Here is a 19,177-nt window from a genome sequence, read left to right on the forward strand (position 1 = left end):
CTTCTTAGCTGGAGAAGGTAGAAGGTAGGCCTCAGCACTGGAACAAGAAGAAAGTAGACCCTCTCAGAGCTGGAGACCTCCTCAGAGTTGGAGACAAGGAAGAGTAGACCCTCTCAGAGCTGGGAAAGGGAGAAAATAGTCTTCTTAGAGCTGGAGAAGGCAGAAGGTATGCCTCAGAGCTGGAGAAAGGTCTAATTTCTATCTGGAGAAAGGGGAGAGTAGACTCTCTGAGCTGGAGAAGGTAGGCCTACTTAGAGCTGAAGAAGAGAGAAATTAGACCTTCTTAGAACTGAAGGAGAGAGTAGACCCTCTCAGAGCTAGAGAAGGTAGGCCTCCTCAGAGCTGGAGAAGGGAGAAATTAGTCTTCTTAGCTGGAGAAGGTAGAAGGTAGGCCTCAACACTGGAGCAAGAAGAAAGTAGACCCTCTCAGAGCTGGAGACCTCCTCAGAGCTGGGGACAAGGAAGAGTAGACCCTCTCAGAGCTGGAAAAGGGAGAAAAATAGTCTTCTTAGAGCTGGAGAAGGCAGAAGGTAGGCCTCAGAACTGGAGAAAGTAGACCCTCTCAGAGCTGGAGAATGTAGGCCTCAAAGCTGAAGAAGGTAGACCTTCTCAGAGCTGGAGAAGGTAGGCCTCAGAACTGGACAAAAGAGAAAGCAGACCTCCTCAGAGCTGAAGAAAGTGGGCCTCAGAGCTGGAGAAAGGAGAAAGTAGACCCTCTCAGCTGGAGAAGCTAGGCAGTAGACCAGTGGTTCTCAACCTGTGGGTCCCCAGGTGTTTTGGCCTACAACTCCCAGAAATCCCAGCCAGTCTACCAGCTATTAGGATTTCTGGGAGTTTAAGGCCAAAACATCTGGGGACCCACAGGTTGAGAACCACTGCAGTAGACCATCTCAGAGCTGGAGAAGGGAGAATGTAGACCCTTTCAGAGCTGGAGAAGGGAAAAAGTAGTGAAAAGGAAGGAAGATAAAAGCAGGGTATGTACATGAGTATGTGATTAAACTATCTCCTAATATTTCATATGAGAAAGCCCCATGCCTGAAACCCAGAACGTGTCCACACACGTGAGTCCTCAGCCTATCATCTCGCCCTTTGCAGCTTCATCGCCGTGGAAAACATCGACAGCTACTGCGTGATCATCACCTCCAAGGCCGTCTACTTCCTCAAGAGCGGGGACGCCATGGACCGGGAGGCCATCTTCCTGGAGGTCAAGTACGACGACCTCTACCACTGCCTCGTTTCCAAGGACCACGGGAAGGTCTACGTGCAGCTGACCAAGAAGGCGGTCAACTCCAGCAGCGGTGTCGCCATGCCAGGCCCGTCCCATCAGAAGCCCATGGTAAGGAGGCGGAGGGCGCCTGCTCATGTTTAGGGGGTCTGTTCCTCAACTTTTATATCCCGCTTGTTTGTGGGTGCTATCTTATATTTAGGGTAATTTTACATAGCCTTAATGCTATGTAACTACTTCTTGAGGACAACAGGCTTGAGCAGAGCAAGGTTGAAACCCAATAGTCCTTCCTTTCTAGAAAAACGACTTTTCTGTTTTTTCCCTGCAGGTCCACGTCGCGTCCGAGGAGCTGGCGGTGAAGCTGTCTCAGGAAATCAACTATGCAAAAAGCCTCTTCTACGAGCAGCAGCTGATGCTGAGGCCCAGCGAGCACCAAGAACAACTGGAGCTCGATGCCTGAGATGAAACGAGCATCCAGAAAACATCCGGAATATTTCTCGGGTGTCGGAATAGATCCGAAATATTTCTCGTGAACCCGGAATGGATTCGGAATATTTTTCAGGTGTCCGGAATAGATCCAGAATATTTCTCGAGTGTCCAAAATAGGGCCAGAATATTTTTCAGGTTCCAGGATTAGATTCGGAATATTTCTCAGATGTCTGAAATTCATCCAGAATATCTCTCAAGTGTCTGAAATAGATCCGGAATATTTTTGGGTGTCTGGAATAGATTCGGAATCTTTCTTGTGTCCAGAATCGATCCAGAATATTTCTCAAGTGTCCGGAAGAAATTCGGAATATTTCTCAAGAGCCCGGAATAGATTCAGAATATTTTTCAGGTGTCCGGAAGAGATTTGGAATATTTTTTGGGTGTCCGGAATAAATCCGGAATATTTCTCAGACGTCTGAAATAGATCCGGAATATTTCTCAAGTGTCTGAAATAGATCCAGAATATATTTTTGGGTGTCCGGAATAGATTCTGAATATTTCTCAGACGTCTGAAATAGATCCGGAATATTTTTGGGGTGTCTGGAATAGTTTCGGCATATTTCTTGGGTGTCTGGAATAGATCCGGAATGTTTTTCGGGTGCCTGGAACAGATTTGGAATATTTCTTGGGTGTCCAGAATATTTCTTGGATGTCCGGAATAGATTTGGAATTTTTCTTGGGTGTCCGGAATAGATCCGGAATGTTTTTTGGGTGCCTGGAACAGATTTGGAATATTTCTTGGGTGTCCGGAATATTTCTCGGATGTCTGGAATAGACTCGGAATATTTCTTGCGTGTCCGGAATATTTCTCGGATGTCCGGAATAGATTCGGAATATTTCTTGGGTGTCCAGTATAGATCCGGAATGTTTTTCGGGTGCCTGGAACAGATTCAGAATATTTCTTGGGTGTCCGGATTATTTCTCGGATGTCCGGAATAGATCCGGAATATTTCTGCAATCTTATATAACTTGAAGAGACCCCAGTTTTGGCACTTTTTACGCTCAAAAGACTCCTTTGGTATACATTCAGCCCTGTATTTTCTTACTGTTTTGTGTGTCTGTATATATACATACCTCTACATATATATATATCTCTCTATACATACGTATATATGTATATGTGTGTACAATTGCGATATGTGTAAATAAGAAAAGGGCACAGGGTTTTGGCGGAAGTGTATAAAGGTCTATCCTGTGGAAGAGTTATATGGAGTTTTCTATTGCACTGAAGTGTTTCCAAACAGCACATACATATAGAATAATAAATACTATTATTTTGCACGTACTGAGGTGCCGATCCACACTGGAAGATTGCGACAGTAGGTCCACTCTATATATATATATATATATATATATATATATATATGGAAAATTGAATGTCCGATGTGTTCTGCTCGCTTTATACAGCAGCAGTGGGAAGGAACCATTGCCTTGAAGCTTCGTCTTTCGGCGCAGGAAAGCGGGGAAGCATTAAACACAAAACGCGCACAAAGTGTTAGCCTTAAAAATCAATTGGACCAGAGTTCCTTTCTTTAAAGAGCAAAGGGATGGGGCAGAAGAGGAAGATTTCGACAATCGCAACATCGGTGAATGGAATTGGGAGTTTATAAAGTTGAATTCTGCAGTCCTGTAGTCTGTGGATTAATAAAATACTACTGCTGCTATTTTGCCTTCAATTGTTGTTGTTGTTGGTTGTTGACCTATAGCAATTGGGTATGGCTAGCTGAAGGATAGGCTGTTGCTAGGTGAAGTGGCCCTCTATGACAGAGGGGAGGGAAGTGGATTGACTGTTGCTAGGAGGAAAGAAGGAAGGAAAGGGGAGAAAGAAGGGAAAGATATAAAGGGAAGAAGGAAAAGAGGGAGGGAAGAAAAAGGAAGGGAAGAGAAAGGAAGGAGAAAGGGGAGAGTGAGGGAAAGCAAAAGGAGGAAGGAAAAAAGAGAAAAGAGGGAATGGAAGGGAGGGAAAAGAAAGAAAAATGGAAGAAAGGAAGAGAAAGAAAAGGGAAAGGTATGAGGGGAGAAGAAAGGAAGGGAAAAGGAAGAGGGAGTGGGGAAGAAAAAACGGAAGAGAAAAGAGGAAGGAAGAGGAAGGAGTGGGGAAGAAAGAAAAAGGAAAGGAGGGGAAGAGAAGAGAAAGGAAAAGGGAGTTGGGAAGAAAGAAAAAGGCCATAGAAAGAAGAAAGGGAAGAGGGGAAAAGAAGAAAAGAGAAAGGAAGAGGGAGTGGGGAAGAAAGAAAAAGGAAAGGAAGAAGGGAAGTGAAAGGAAGGGAAAGGGAAGAGGGAATGAGGAAGAATGAAAAAGGAGGGCAGAGAGACAAAGGGAAGGAAGAGAAAGGAGGAAGACGGGAAAAGAAGAGAAAAGAAAAGAAAGGAAGAGGCAGTGGGGAAGAAAGAAAAAGGAAGGGAATAGGGGAAGAGAAAGAAAGGGAAGAGGGAGTGGGGAAGAAAGAGGGAAGGGGGGAAAGAAGGAAAGAAAAAGGAAGGAAAGAGGGAGTGGGGAAGAAAGAAAAAGGCCACAGAAAGCAAGGAGGGGTAAGGAAGAGAAGAGAAAGGAAAGAAGAAAGGGAGTGAGGAAGAAAGAAAAAGGGCAGAGAGACAAAGGGAAGGAAGAGAAAGGAGGGAAGAGGAGAAAAGAAGGAGAAAAGGAAGAGAGAAGGAAGAGTGGGGAAGAAAAACCATAGGAAGAAGAAAGAGGGGGAAAGAAAGGGAGAGGGAGTGGGAAAGAAAGAAAAAGGAAAGGAAGAGGGGAAGAGAAAAGAAGGGAAAGGGAAGAGGGCATGGGGAAGGAAGAGAAAAGGAGGGAAGAAGGGAAGAGGGAGTGGGGAAGATAGAAAAAGGAAAGGAAGAAGGGAAGAGGGAGTAGGGAAAAAAGAAAAAGGCCACAAAAGGTAGCAAAGAGGGGGAAAGAAGGGAAGAGAAAAGAAAAAAAGGGAGTGAGGAAGAAAGAAAAAGAAGGGCAGAGAGAAAGGGAAGGAAGAGAAAGACGGGAGGGAAGAGGGAAAAAGAAGGAGAGAAAGGGAGAAGGAAAGAAAGAAAGAAAAGGCAGAGAAAGATAATGGGAAGAAAGAGAAAGGAGGGAAGGAAAAAGCAAGAAAGGAAAAGGAGGGCAGAGAAAGGAAAGATGAGGGGAGTGTATAAGGGAAAGCCAAGAAAGGAAGGGAGAAAGTGTGTGGAGGAAAGAAAAGAAAGAGCCACCGAGAGAGCTGTTCCAAAGAGATTTGGCATGCAGACATTGAGCGGAAGGCTTTCCTAGAGCCGGAGAAGGGGGAAAGCAGACAGGCAGTGGCCCACAAAGACACCCAGGCAACACTGGAGATAGATAGATAATCTAATGGCCGGCCAACAGAAACAGACCTTTACAAAACGCAGTGAGCTGTGTTTGTCTGATCTCTTGCTCGTAATAAATTACGAGTATATAACATTCGGCAATAGGCTGTGGCGAAGGCAATTCGTTCGTTTGCAATGGCTTTGGGTTTTCGTCTGGCAAGCTCTGCTCCGGTGCAATTGCCTTTTGGTTGCGGAGAGAGGAGAAGAAACCAAATACGACATATTTCCTGAAGGGAAAAAATGGGTTGAAAATGGGAGGGTTGGGTGAAGTTTGGAGAGGAGGAGATATTTTAAGCAACAGGCCTTGGAATCTGATTCGCTTAAGCAATGGGACCGAGCTCCCGTCCAAGATCAACAGGAGCCTCACAGCGAAGCTTTTCTTTTTGCCCGAATCATACATTTTTGCAGAAAGCGATGGCGGCGGGGATCGAGAAGCCTGTTTGCTTAAGCCGGTTTGCCCCAAGCCCGACCCCATCGCTCTCGGTGCAAAAGGAATCCGAGTCATTTCCGACCTCTGGTGTTCTTTGGAATGACTTTTGTATGCACGAATCCCCCCCCAAAAAGGGTTCTGTATTTCATAGCAATTTTATGGTTGCAATTTTGTGGAAACACAATTTTCCTGTCGCAGTCCCTGTGAATCGCACATTTGGTATCTCTGCGCCTGCGCAGCACAGCTTTCGGAACCTTCTAGAATAGAAAGAAAAAACATTTTACTCCTGGCTAGCCCCGCCCACCTCCCCGAGTATACTATATAGCCCATGGTTTGGATCATGTTTGTTCCAAGGTGATTGTACGGCCTGTGCTTTCCCTCCGAGGCTGAGAAAACGTGGTCTGGATGGTTTCCACGACCGAATGGAGGGCAAAGGAGAGGTCACCCAGATATTTGAGACATGGGACGCACTTGATGTTATGTCTGTCTATGATCCAGGAATGACTCTTGGGTCTTTTGACCAATACCATGATTTTGGTTTCCTAGTAATTTATTTGTCACTGATCCGGATTGCAGTTTTGTATTTGTGCTCTCAATGCTCTTTTTAGGCTAGTGGTTACCAACCTTTTTTTTTGACCAGAGACCAAAAAGGTTTTTTGACCAGGGACCACTTTGACCAGGGACTAAAAACATTACAGTTTTGGTCAACTTAGAATGTGCTCTTTAACTACCACTATTCCCTTTTCCACACAATCACCAGACAATTGGATACGTTTCTGCCAACGATGAACAACCATTATTCCCTTTTCCACACAATCACCAGACAATTGGATACGTTTCTGCCAACGATGAACAACCATTATTCCCTTTTCCACACAATCACCAGACAATTGGATACGTTTCTGCCAACGATGAACAACCATTATTCCCTTTTCCACACAATCACCAGACAATTGGATACATTTCTGCCAAAGATGAACAACCACTATTCCCTTTTCCACATAATCACCAGACAATTGGATACATTTCTGCCAACGATGAACAACCACTATTCCCTTTTCCACACAATCACCAGACAATTGGATACATTTCTGCCAACGATGAACAACCACTATTCCCTTTTCCACATAATGACCAGACAATTGGATACATTTCTGCCAACGATGAACAACCACTATTCCCTTTTCCACACAATCACCAGACAATTGGATACATTTCTACCAACGATGAACAACCACTATTCATTTTTCCACATAATCACCAGACAATTGGATACATTTCTGCCAACAATGAACAACCACTATTCCCTTTTCCACACAATCACCAGACAATTGGATACATTTCTGCCAACGATGAACAACCACTATTCCCTTTTCCACATAATCACCAGACAATTGGATACATTTCTGCCAACGATGAACAACCACTATTCTCTTTTCCACACAATCACCAGACAATTGGATACGTTTCTGCCAACGATGAACAACCATTATTCCCTTTTCCACATAATGACCAGACAATTGGATACGTTTCTGCCAATGATGAACAACCACTATTCACTTTTCCACACAATCACCAGACAATTGGATACGTTTCTGCCAACGATGAACAACCATTATTCCCTTTTCCACATAATGACCAGACAATTGGATACGTTTCTGCCAATGATGAACAACCACTATTCCCTTTTCCACACAATCACCAGACAATTGGATACATTTCTGCCAACAATGAACAACCACTATTCCCTTTTCCACATAATCACCAGACAATTGGATACATTTCTGCCAACAATGAACAAGTTTTCTGAAGTCGTCACGGAAGAAGTCGACACTCTGTTTCCGCAACCAGCGTCTCCCAGTACTCTCAACGTCTTCATCAGAAGCATAATGATGTCCCCGCAGATCTTCTTTCATTACCATCATTATCAGGAACAGATGGAAGTCAGACGGTGCTAAATCTGGACTCTATGGAAATCCAGTCTGTGAAGTTTCAAGTCTGTGCGCTTTCATTTCAGACGTCAGCATCCTGGGTCCCCATCGTGCACAGATCTTCCGATAGCCAAGCAAAGCGTTCTTGTGAAATGCCAATTATGCTTGCAATTTCTCTCTGAGTGATACAACAATCGTCCTGAATCAGTCCGTCAACCTTTTGCTTGTGAAACTTGGTGGTTGCTGTCACAGGACGTTCAACTCTTTGTCATGCAACTTGGATGTTCCCACCTCAACATCTTTAGACTTTCTCACCCAACGACGCACAGTACTCACATCAACACAATCACCATCAACAGCTTGAATTCTCTGATGAATCTCCTTCGGGGCGACACCTTCTGCTGTCAAGAATTCAATGACTGCACGTTGCTTACGTCGCATTGACCGACCATCTGCGTAGGGTTCCATACTTCGCACTTTAACAACACAACGTGGGGTTGCCTTTGAAGACGGCCCGGAAGCTCCAACTGGTCCAACGTGCGGCAGCCATGATACTAACAGGAGCGGGACGCAGGGAGCATACAACTCCTCTGCTGTACCAGCTCCACTGGCTGCCGATCTGCTACCGGGCTCAATTCAAGGTGCTGGCATTGGCCTATAAAGCCCTAAACGGTTCTGGCCCAAGATCCCTAACTGACCGCCTCTCGACCTATGAGCCCACGAGGACTTTGAGATCTTCCAGGGAGGCCCTGCTCTCAATCCCGCCTGCTTCACAGGCATGGCTGGCGGGCATGAGAGATAGGGCCTTCTCGGTGGTGGCTCCTCGGCTGTGGAATACCCTCCCCGTGGACATCAGACTAGCTCCCTCTCTGATGATATTCCGCGGGAAATTAAAGACCTGGCTGTTTAAGAAGGCGTTCGAACAAGAAGTGCAATGATTGGTGTAAAGAAGTTGATTATAAATTGTATGACTTTAACTGTATTTGTGTTTAGATTGGCTGCACTAATGCTGGAGCGGCCTAGCTGAGAGGAGTGTGTTACCATGGAGACGATGCTGTAGAGAAGTGGGAGGAGCTTAGAGGGGAGAGTTTAAAAAACGTCAGTTTATGTTCAGTCAGAGTTAGAGTTTAGGTTCAGAGGAGTGAACAGTCAGAGTTAGGGTTTAGGGTTAGAGGAGTGAGCAGTCAGGAGTTAAGATTGGAGGGTGAGGAATTGGTAGAGGAAAGATTAGGAGGTTATAGCTGTAAAAGAGTGAATTGTGAAGCAAAGTTTCGAGGCTTTGGAAAGCCAGATTAAGCTACTGGAAGTTTCTTAGCCAGAGAGTCTGATAAGGGAAACATAACCAGTATTCCGTTAGTCTAAAGAAAGGCTAAAGAATAAGCTTATTAAGTATCTGATCAAGGGAGGATCAGATAAGGGAGACATCCCTGTATTGGAACTTTGTTCTGTAATAAGTGCTTGACCTCAGGAAGATACTGTATAACCTGAAAAAGTGTAACATTCAACTAACCAAGCATTATTCTGAGTTCTATAAGAAAAGTTACAATTTGCAACCACACGCTTTGTGCTCAATAAACTTGTTAACTTTTGTTTGAAGACTGCCTCACCTCCATTAATTCTGCGTCCAGTGTGCCATATCTCCCAATAGTGCCTCACATCACACATTGGTGGCACCATTAAGAGTAATAAATGATAAATCGTCCCTCCTCTCTCCTAAGACGTTACAAATTGGTGGCATATACGCTCCTCTTTACAATTGGTAATTGACCATAGGAATGGAACAACGGAAAATGATACTGGATTGTGGTTTTGACGATGAGACGACACGGAATGGCTTTTGTAGGAACGATGATGTTTTTGATGAGGATGTTTTTTGATATTGATGAACTGTGGATTATTTTATACTGTGTCTTGTATTTTGCACCTTGTTTTTCTATGTTGTACACTGCAGTGAGTCGCCCCTGGGCTGAGAATTGCGGTATATAAGCAAAGTAAATAAATAAATAAATAGACAACCATTCAATGCTAAGGCTTCCCTCCAAAATGGAACTGTAGAGGAGAGTCTACTGAACAAGCCAGTACCTGCCGCATACTAGTACTTCCATCTGTTGAGGAGTTACAAAGGTGGAAGCATTACTTTTCATTCAACCCTCGTACATTATATTGTACTATATTGTTATGCCACAATATAGATAATAGGTTCTTGTGGGTTTTCTCGGGCTATAGAGCCATGTTCTAGAGGCATTTCTCCTGACGTTTCGCCTGCATCTATGGCAAGCTTCCTCAGAGGTTGTGAGGTCTGTTGGAAGTAGGAAAAATGGGTTTATATATCTGTGGAATGACTGGGGTGGGGCAAAGAGCTCTTCCCTGCTGCAGTTAGGTGTGAATGTTTAGCTGATCACCTTCATTAGCATTTAAAGGCCTGCCTGAGCCTGGGAAAATCTGTTGCTGGGAGGTGTTAATCTGTGCCTGGTTTTTTCCTCTCTGTTGTTTAGCTGTTATAATTTTAGAGTTTTTTTAATACTGGTAGCCAGATTTTGTTCATTTTCATGGTCTCTTCCTTTCTGTTGAAATTGTCCACATGCTTGTGGATTTCAATGGCTTCTCTGTGTAGTCTGACATGGTGGTGGTTGGTGTGGTCCAGCATTTCTGTGTTCTCAAATAATATGCTGTGTCCAGGTTGGTTCATCAGGTGCTCTGCTATGGCTGACTTCTCTGGTTGGAGTAGTCTGCAGTGCCTTTCATGTTCCTTGATTTGTGTCTGGGCAATGCTGCGTTTGGTGGTCCCTCTGTAGACTTGTCCACAGCTGCATGGTATGTGGTAGACTCCTGCAGAGGTGAGAGGATCTCTCTTGTCCTTTGCTGAACGAAGCATTTGTTGGATTTTCTTGGTGGGTTTGTAGATTGTTTGTATGTTGTGTTTCCTCATCAGCTTCCCTCTGCGGTCAGTGGTTCCCTTGATGTATAGCAAGAACACTTTTCCTCTGGTGGATCTTCATCTTGACTCTCGTGGCTTGTTCTCAGTCTTGCAGCTCTTCTGATGTCTGAGGTGGAGTCTCCATTGGCCTGGAGAGCCCAGTTGAGGTGGTTCAGTTCATCTTGGAGGAGGTTGGCGTTCGCAGATTCTTTTTGCCCGGTCTGCCAAGGCTTTGATGGTGCTTCTTTGTTGACTTGGGTGATGGTTGGAGTTTTGATGTAGATATCTATCTGTGTGTGTGGGTTTTCTGTAGACGGTGTGACCCAATTGTTGATCTGGTTTGCGGATGACTAGGACATCTAGAAAAGGCAGTCTTCCTTCATTTTCTTTTTCCATAGTGAACTGGATGTTTGGGTGGATGCTGTTAAGAAGGTCCAGGAACCTGTTGAGTTCTTCTTCTCCATGGCTCCAAATGGTGAAGGTGTCATCCACATATCTGAACCATATGTTTGGGTGGATGCTGTTAAGAAGGTCCAGGAACCTGTTGAGTTCTTCTTCTCCATGGCTCCAAATGGTGAAAGTGTCATCCACATATCTGAACCATATGTTTGGGTGGATGCTGTTCAGATGGTCCAGGAACCTGTTGAGTTCCTCTTCTCCATGGCTCCAAATGGTGAAGGTGTCATCCACATATCTAAACCATATGCTTGGGTGGATGCTGTTAAGATGGTCCAGGAACCTGTTGAGTTCTTCTTCTCCATGGCTCCAAATGGTGAAGGTGTCATCCACATATCTGAACCATATGTTTGGGTGCATGCTGTTCAGATGGCCCAGGAACCTGTTGAGTTCTTCTTCTCCATGGCTCCAAATGGTGAAGGTGTCATCCACATATCTGAACCATATGTTTGGGTGGATGCTGTTCAGATGGTCCAGGAACCTGTTGAGTTCTTCTTCTCCATGGCTCCAAATGGTGAAGGTGTCATCCACATATCTGAACCATATGTTTGGGTGGATGCTGTTAAGAAGGTCCAGGAACCTGTTGAGTTCTTCTTCTCCATGGCTCCAAATGGTGAAGGTGTCATCCACATATCTGAACCATATGTTTGGGTGGATGCTGTTAAGAAGGTCCAGGAACCTGTTGAGTTCTTCTTCTCCATGGCTCCAAATGGTGAAGGTGTCATCCACATATCTAAACCATATGCTTGGGTGGATGCTGTTAAGATGGTCCAGGGACCTGTTGAGTTCTTCTTCTCCATGGCTCCAAATGGTGAAGGTGTCATCCACATATCTAAACCATATGCTTGGGTGGATGCTGTTAAGATGGTCCAGGAACCTGTTGAGTTCCTCTTCTCCATGGCTCCAAATGGTGAAGGTGTCATCCACATATCTAAACCATATGCTTGGGTGGATGCTGTTAAGATGGTCCAGGAACCTGTTGAGTTCTTCTTCTCCATGGCTCCAAATGGTGAAGGTGTCATCCACATATCTGAACCATATGTTTGGGTGCATGCTGTTCAGATGGCCCAGGAACCTGTTGAGTTCTTCTTCTCCATGGCTCCAAATGGTGAAGGTGTCATCCACATATCTGAACCATATGTTTGGGTGGATGCTGTTGAGATGGTCCAGGAACCTGTTGAGTTCTTCTCCTCCATGGCTCCAAATGGTGAAGGTGTCATCCACATATCTGTACCATATGTTTGGGTGGATGCTGTTCAGATGGTCCAGGAACCTGTTGAGTTCTTCTTCTCCATGGCTCCAAATGGTGAAGGTGTCATCCACATATCTGAACCATATGTTTGGGTGGATGCTGTTCAGATGGTCCAGGAACCTGTTGAGTTCTTCTTCTCCATGGCTCCAAATGGTGAAGGTGTCATCCACATATCTGAACCATATGTTTGGGTGGATGCTGTTCAGATGGTCCAGGAACCTGTTGAGTTCTTCTTCTCCATGGCTCCAAATGGTGAAGGTGTCATCCACATCTCTGAACCATATGTTTGGGTGGATGCTGTTAAAATGGTCCAGGAACCTGTTGAGTTCTTCTTCTCCATGGCTCCAAATGGTGAAGGTGTCATCCACATATCTGAACCATATGTTTGGGTGGATGCTGTTCAGATGGTCCAGGAACCTGTTGAGTTCTTCTTCTCCATGGCTCCAAATGGTGAAGGTGTCATCCACATATCTGAACCATATGTTTGGGTGGATGCTGTTAAGATGGTCCAGGAACCTGTTGAGTTCTTCTTCTCCATGGCTCCAAATGGTGAAGGTGTCATCCACATACCTGAACCATATGTTTGGGTGGATGCTGTTAAGATGGTCCAGGAACATGTTGAGTTCTTCTTCTCCATGGCTCCAAATGGTGAAGGTGTCATCCACATATCTGAACCATATGTTTGGGTGGATGCTGTTCAGATGGTCCAGGAACCTGTTGAGTTCTTCTTCTCCATGGCTCCAAAAGGTGAAAGTGTCATCCACATATCTGAACCATATGTTTGGGTGGATGCTGTTCAGATGGTCCAGGAACCTGTTGAGTTCTTCTTCTCCATGGCTCCAAAAGGTGAAAGTGTCATCCACATCTCTGAACCATATCGTGGGCTATTTGGTTGCTGTTTCCAGGGCTTGTTCTTCAAAGTGTTCCATGTAGAAGTTAGCTATGACCGGGCTGAGAGGGTTCCCCATAGCTACTCCATCTTTCTGTTCGTAGAATTCATTGTCCCACTGAAAGTAACTGGTGGTAAGGCAATGGTGAAACAGAGCCGTGATGTCTTCTGGGAACCTCTGGTTAATGAGTGCCATGGTGTCTGCTACCGGGACCATGGTAAATAGAGATACCACGTCGAAGCTGATCAGTTTGTCGTTGGTATTTAGCTTGAGATTGCTGATTTTTTCTATGAAGTGGGCTGAGTCCTTGATGTAGTGTGTTGTGAGCCCAATATGGCTTTGTAACTGTGCAGCAAGAAATTTTGCTAGGTCGTATGTGGGGGATCCAATGGCACTCACGATGGGTCTGAGTGGGGTGGAGTCCTTATGGATTTTCGGGAGTCCATAAAGCCTGGGTGGATGGGCTTCCGATTTACATAGCTGTTGTCGTATGTCAAAGTTTATGGATAATATTATGGATAATACTACTATTATCTATAATACTACTATTATAGATAATAGTAGTATTGTATGATATATTGATATAACATGTTTCCTGTCCTCCCAGCTTGAGCCTCGGCTTTGATTTCAGAGGAAAGCGGAGAGACGGCAAGGGGTCCCGTCTCTCTCCGACTCCGGCAAGGCCAAGAAGGGAGCAGTTTGCCGAGCTCCGGTGAAAAGTTCACCCGCAGCAGCAGCCGCCGCGGCACAGCACGCTCGGCTGCCTGTCCCTCCCAGTTAATTTATCTGCTCTTTGGCTAACCTTGCTCTGAACCCGAGGCACCTCTCCTGAGAGAGTTCATGTCAAACCCGGAGGCGTCTGCCAAACCCTCCCTGGTTTTCCGCCGGACCTCTGACCTTTGGGCCGAAAGGAAAGTGGATGCAGAAGGAGGACGAACAAAGATGGATGGGAGGAAAGACTGCAAGAACTTCCCATCGCCATTGGCTCCTAAACGAGCCGGGTATCAATTGTACTTTGGGATTGGAGTGCACCAGTCATTTGGGATGTGCGATCCGTAAAAAAAAAATGGTTCAGAGGTCATTACAAAACTGGAGGGCATTTCATTTCTAAAGTGTTTCTAAATTATAGTCTGGCTTTAGGCTGGGACATGGTACTGAGACAGCCTTGGTCGCCTTACTGGATCATCTTAGAATCATAGAATCATAGAATCAAAGAGTTGGAAGAGACCTCATGGGCCATCCAGTCCAACCCCCTTCTGCCAAGAAGCAGGAATATTGCATTCAAATCACCCCTGACAAATGGCCATCCAGCCTCTGCTTAAAAGCTTCCAAAGAAGGAGCCTCCACCACACTCCGGGGCAGAGAGTTCCACTGCTGAACGGCTCTCACAGTCAGGAAGTTCTTCCTAATGTTCAGATGGAATCTCCTCTCTTGTAGTTTGAAGCCATTGTTCCGCGTCCTAGTCTCCAAGGAAGCAGAAAACAAGCTTGCTCCCTCCTCCCTGTGGCTTCCTCTCACATATTTATACATGGCTATCATATCTCCTCTCAGCCTTCTCTTCTTCAGGCTAAACATGCCCAGTTCCCTAAGCCGCTCCTCATAGGGCTCGTTCTCCAGACCTTTGATCATTTGAGTCGCCCTCCTCTGGACACATTCCAGCTTGTCAATATCTCTCTTGAATTGTGGTGCCCAGAATTGGACACAGTATTCCAGATGTGGTCTAACCAAAGCAGAATAGAGCATGGGGAGCATTAGTTCCTTAGATCTAGACACTAGGCTCCTCTTGATGCAGGCCAAAATCCCATTGGCTTTTTTTGCCGCCACATCACATTGTTGGCTCATGTTTCACTTGTTGTCCACGAGGACTCCAAGATCTTTTTCACACGTACTGCTCTCGAGCCAGGCATTGTCCCCCATTCTGTATCTTTGCATTTCATTTTTTCTGCCAAAGTGGAGTATCTTGCATTTGTCACTGTTGAACTTCATTTTGTTAGTTTTGGCCCATCTCTCTTCACCGGGAACTGGACAGGTCGAGTGTGTCCCTGTGGTTCTGCTGGACCTCTCATCAGCCTTCGCCCGCGGTATCCTTCTGGGACGCCTCATGGGAATGGGCCTCAGGGGTACTGCTTTGCAGTGGCTCCAGTCCTTCCTCGAGGGTTGCTCCCAGAAGGTGTCGCTAGGGGACTCCTGCTCGACCCCATGGCCATTGTACTGTGGGGTCCCGCAGGATTCAGTACTGTCCCTAGGCCTGGGTAACAACGCAAAAATTTGTTTCTAAAATCGATTTGTAATTGGGGTTTTTTTTTGTTTCGATATTTAAAATAATTACAAAACTTTCCCAAAAAAAAGTTTCGGTATTTACGAAATTTCGTAAATATTTACAAAACATTTTGTAAAGATGGCGCCCTTTTTTATTCAATATTTTTTAAATATTTTTTAAATTTAATTATTAATTTAGTAGAATAGGGATTAATTATTATTAATTATTATTAAGGAGGGAAGGCAGGCACTCACTCTGGCGGGCCCTCTTGCTCGCCGCTCGCTCGCCCCTCTCGCTCCAGCAGACAAGAGTTCTTCCTCCCACCCTGAACATTATTCCACAGATATATCAACCCCACTTGCCTAGTTTCCAACAGACCTCACAACCTCTGAGGATGCCTGCCATAGATGTGGGTGAAATGTCAGGAGAGAGTGCTTCCGCCCCTCTCGCTCGCCGCTCGCTCGCCCCTCTCGCTCACCGCTCGCTATTATTATTAATAGGCAATGCTAAGCAAGCTGGCCAATTGCAACATTCAGGCAGGAAGCAGCCAGACCATGAAGCTGCAAGGCCATTCGATGCTCATCAAGCTGGCCAGCTGCAACATTCACGCTTGCCTCCAGCAGACAAGAGTTCTTCCTCCCACCCTGAACATTATTCCACAGATATATCAACCCCACTTGCCTAGTTTCCAACAGACCTCACAACCTCTGAGGATGCCTGCCATAGATGTGGGTGAAATGTCAGGAGAGAGTGCTTCCGCCCCTCTCGCTCGCCGCTCGCTCGCCCCTCTCGCTCGCCCCTCTCAGCAAGCATCGGCAGGCGGCCATCTTACGTATTTCCGAAATGGACGGAAATACAAAATTTTTTGGCGCCTGCCGTTTCGATATTTAAAAACACTTCCAGGTTAAAAAAAATTTTTATAATCGTTTCGTAATTCAAAAATTAACGAATTTTTTAACGAATTACGAATTAACGAAACGAATTGACCAGCCCTAACTGTCCCCTATGTTGTTCAACATATGCATGAAGCCGTTGGGAGAGATCATCTGGAGTTTCGGGGTGCGGTGTCATCTGTACGCAGATGATGTCCAACTCTGTCACTCCTTCCCACCTGCTACTAAGGAGGCTGTCCAGGTCCTGAACCGGTGCTTGGCCGCTGTGACGGACTGGATGAGGGACAACAGATTGAAACTAAATCCAGACAAGACAGAGGTACTCCTGGTCAGTCAAAAGGCCGAACAGGGCATAGGGTTACAGCCTGTGCTTGATGGGGTCACACTCCCCCTGAAGGCGCAGGTTCACAGCCTGGGAGTGATCCTGGACTCATCGCTGAGCCTGGAACCCCAGGTCTCGGCGGTGGTCAGGGGTGCTTTTGCACAATTAAAACTTGTGTGCCAGCTGCGCCCATACCTTGGGAAGTCTGACTTGGCCACGGTGGTCCACGCTCTGGTTACATCCCGTATAGACTTCTGCAACGCTCTCTACGTGGGGTTACCTCTGAAGACTGGCATTGGCCTTTAAAGCCCTAAACGGTTCTGGCCCAACTTATCTATCCGAACGTATCTCGGCCTATCAGCCCACCAGGACCCTAAGATCTTCTGGGGAGTCCCTGCTCTCTATCCCGCCGGCTTCACAGGTGCGGCTGGCGGGGACGAGAGACAGGGCCTTTTCTGTGGTGGCCCCTCGGCTTTGGAACGCCCTCCCCATAGAGGTACGATCAGCCCCCTCGCTGATGGTGTTTCGAAAAAGATTGAAGACATGGATGTTTGAACAAGCATTCGGTTAACCCGGTGCAATGAGTTTGATGATTAAAGGATTGGTAATCATGGACGATGAGATTGGATTGCGATTTTAGTTACGAGATGCAATTGGATTGTTATTGGTGGCCCAATAATTTGTATTGTATATGTGTTTTTTATGCTTTTAAATTGAATATTGTGATTTTTATAGTGTTGTAAACCGCACTGAGTCGCCAATTTAGGCTGAGAAATAGCGGTATACAAGCACAGTAATAAATAAATATAAATAAATAAAGACTGCCCGGAAGCTGCAATTAGTCCAATGAGCGGCAGCCAGGTTACTAACAGGAGTGGAGTACAGGGAGCATACTACTACTCTGTTGCACCAGCTCCACTGGCTGCCAATTAGCTTCCGAGCACAATTCAAAGTGCTGGTGTTGACCTATAAATCCCTAAACGACTCCGGCCCAGTTTACCTGTCCGAACGGATTCTCCCCTATGAACCATCAAGGTTGTTAAGATCTTCTGGAGGGGCCCTGCTCTCGGTCCCACCACCCTCGCAATCGCGTCTGGTGGGGACGAGGGACAGGGCTTCTCGGTGGTGGCCCCCCAGCTCTGGAACTCTCTCCCACTGGAGATTAGAACTGCCCCTTCTCTCCTGACTTTTAGAAAACTGGTGAAAACTTGGCTCTGGAATTTAGCATTTGATGAGTGAGTCAATAACTCTTGACCACACGGACGGATGGTGATGAATCTCATTCTGATGACTTGGCCTTATATAATTATATGATTGTATTTTAATGTGTTAGTGGGATGTGATGTTTTCAACTATTGTTTATGAATCTTTTGTTGTGAACCGGTCTGAGTCCCTCTGCAGAGGCTGAGAAGACTGGTATATAAAAGTTCTAAATAAATAAAATAAATAATATAGTTTGTGAAAAATTCACTCCTGTAACGAGAGTAACGAAATTTTGTGTGGAAACTTCATGGGCTCCTTTCTCCCTCATTTTAAAAGCTATTGGGGTGAAACTTGCCACAATGATAGGACACATTTACCACTGTTAGCCCACCAAATTTCAGAATGTTTCGTGTACACACTGATTTTTGGCGAATTTTTAAAGTTTTTATAAACAAGATCTACAAGAGGGATCTTCTTGAATTTTGTATCAAGATTCCCAGGGCATCCATCCCTGGAAGTTTCAGAAAGTTTCACACATCAACAGATTTTTTGGGGATTTTAAAAAGTTTTTTAAAAGTTTAGAACAAAACAATTTATTCCCCCCCCCCCGTCCCACCCAAAAAAAAGCGAGAACAACAACCCCCTTGAAGGCCTGTCTGTCTTTATGACACACAACCACAGAACTACAACTTAGCACAGCTTTATACCATTACTTACACACTAAAAATTAGTATGTAAGTGAAACATTCTGAAATTTGGCGGGCTAACAGTGGTCAATGTGTTCTATCATTGTGGCAAGTTTCACCCCAATAGCTTTAAAAATGAGGGAGAAAGGAGCCCATGAAGTTTCCCCACAAAATTTCGTTACTCTCGTTACAGGAGTGAATTTTTCACCAACTATACTTTAGTCTGCTTTGCGGATTCAATATTTTTATTTATTTATTATTATTAGACTGACTCTAAACGACTGGTGCCATTGCGGCTTTCTGATACTGAACACTGCATTCTGGGAAATGTAGGTCAAGGCAGGACCTTTTGCATTCTCTATCATGGGGAGAGGGGGCGGGGCTATAGCCTTAGAATCCTAGAGTTGGAAGAGACCTGGCGGGCCATTCAATCCAACCTCATTCTGCCAAGGAGCAGGAAAATTGCATTCAAAGCACCCCCGACAGATGGCCATCCAGCCTCTGCTTAAAAGCCTCCCAAGATGGAGCCTCCACCACATACCGGGGCAGAGAGTTCCACTTCTGAACAGCTGTCACATTCAGGAAGATCTTCCTCATGTTCAGGTGAAATCTCCTTCCTTTCCCGTAGTTTGAAGCCTTACTTACTTACTTAGGCGATCCCTCATAGTTCGAGGATGATGGTCCTCCAAGTTTGGTGTCCTGGCGGTGGGTCCGTAGGTGACTTTGGAGCCCTATTCTTGATCTGCAACTTCTCCTGCAGTGAGGGCATTGGCTTCCAGGTGGAAGGCGGTCTCGGTCGGGGTTAGCTTAGTTGATCCCTCATAGTCCGAGATGATGGTCCTCCAAGTTTGGTGTCCTGGCGGTGCGTCCATAGTTGACTGTGGAGCCCTATTCTT

The 19,177-nt window shown here is 45.5% G+C and overlaps 1 protein-coding gene across 7 annotated transcripts in view; it reads left to right on the top strand.

Moving 5' to 3' along the window:
* Positions 1 to 3,378, top strand: part of VPS13D (vacuolar protein sorting 13 homolog D) — a 183,147-nt gene extending 179,769 nt beyond the window's left edge. For all 7 annotated transcript variants that reach the window (XM_067472783.1, XM_067472784.1, XM_067472786.1 and 4 more), the window contains 2 exons: positions 1,096 to 1,336; positions 1,554 to 3,378. In XM_067472783.1, coding sequence (XP_067328884.1) covers positions 1,096 to 1,336; positions 1,554 to 1,685 — 373 coding nt within the window. In that variant the 3' untranslated portion in view covers positions 1,686 to 3,378. The remainder of the gene's footprint in view (positions 1 to 1,095; positions 1,337 to 1,553) is intronic.
* Positions 3,379 to 19,177: the final 15,799 nt, after the last annotated feature.

This window comes from Anolis sagrei, chromosome 13, assembly GCF_037176765.1.
Source record: "Anolis sagrei isolate rAnoSag1 chromosome 13, rAnoSag1.mat, whole genome shotgun sequence".
NCBI lineage: Eukaryota > Metazoa > Chordata > Lepidosauria > Squamata > Dactyloidae > Anolis > Anolis sagrei.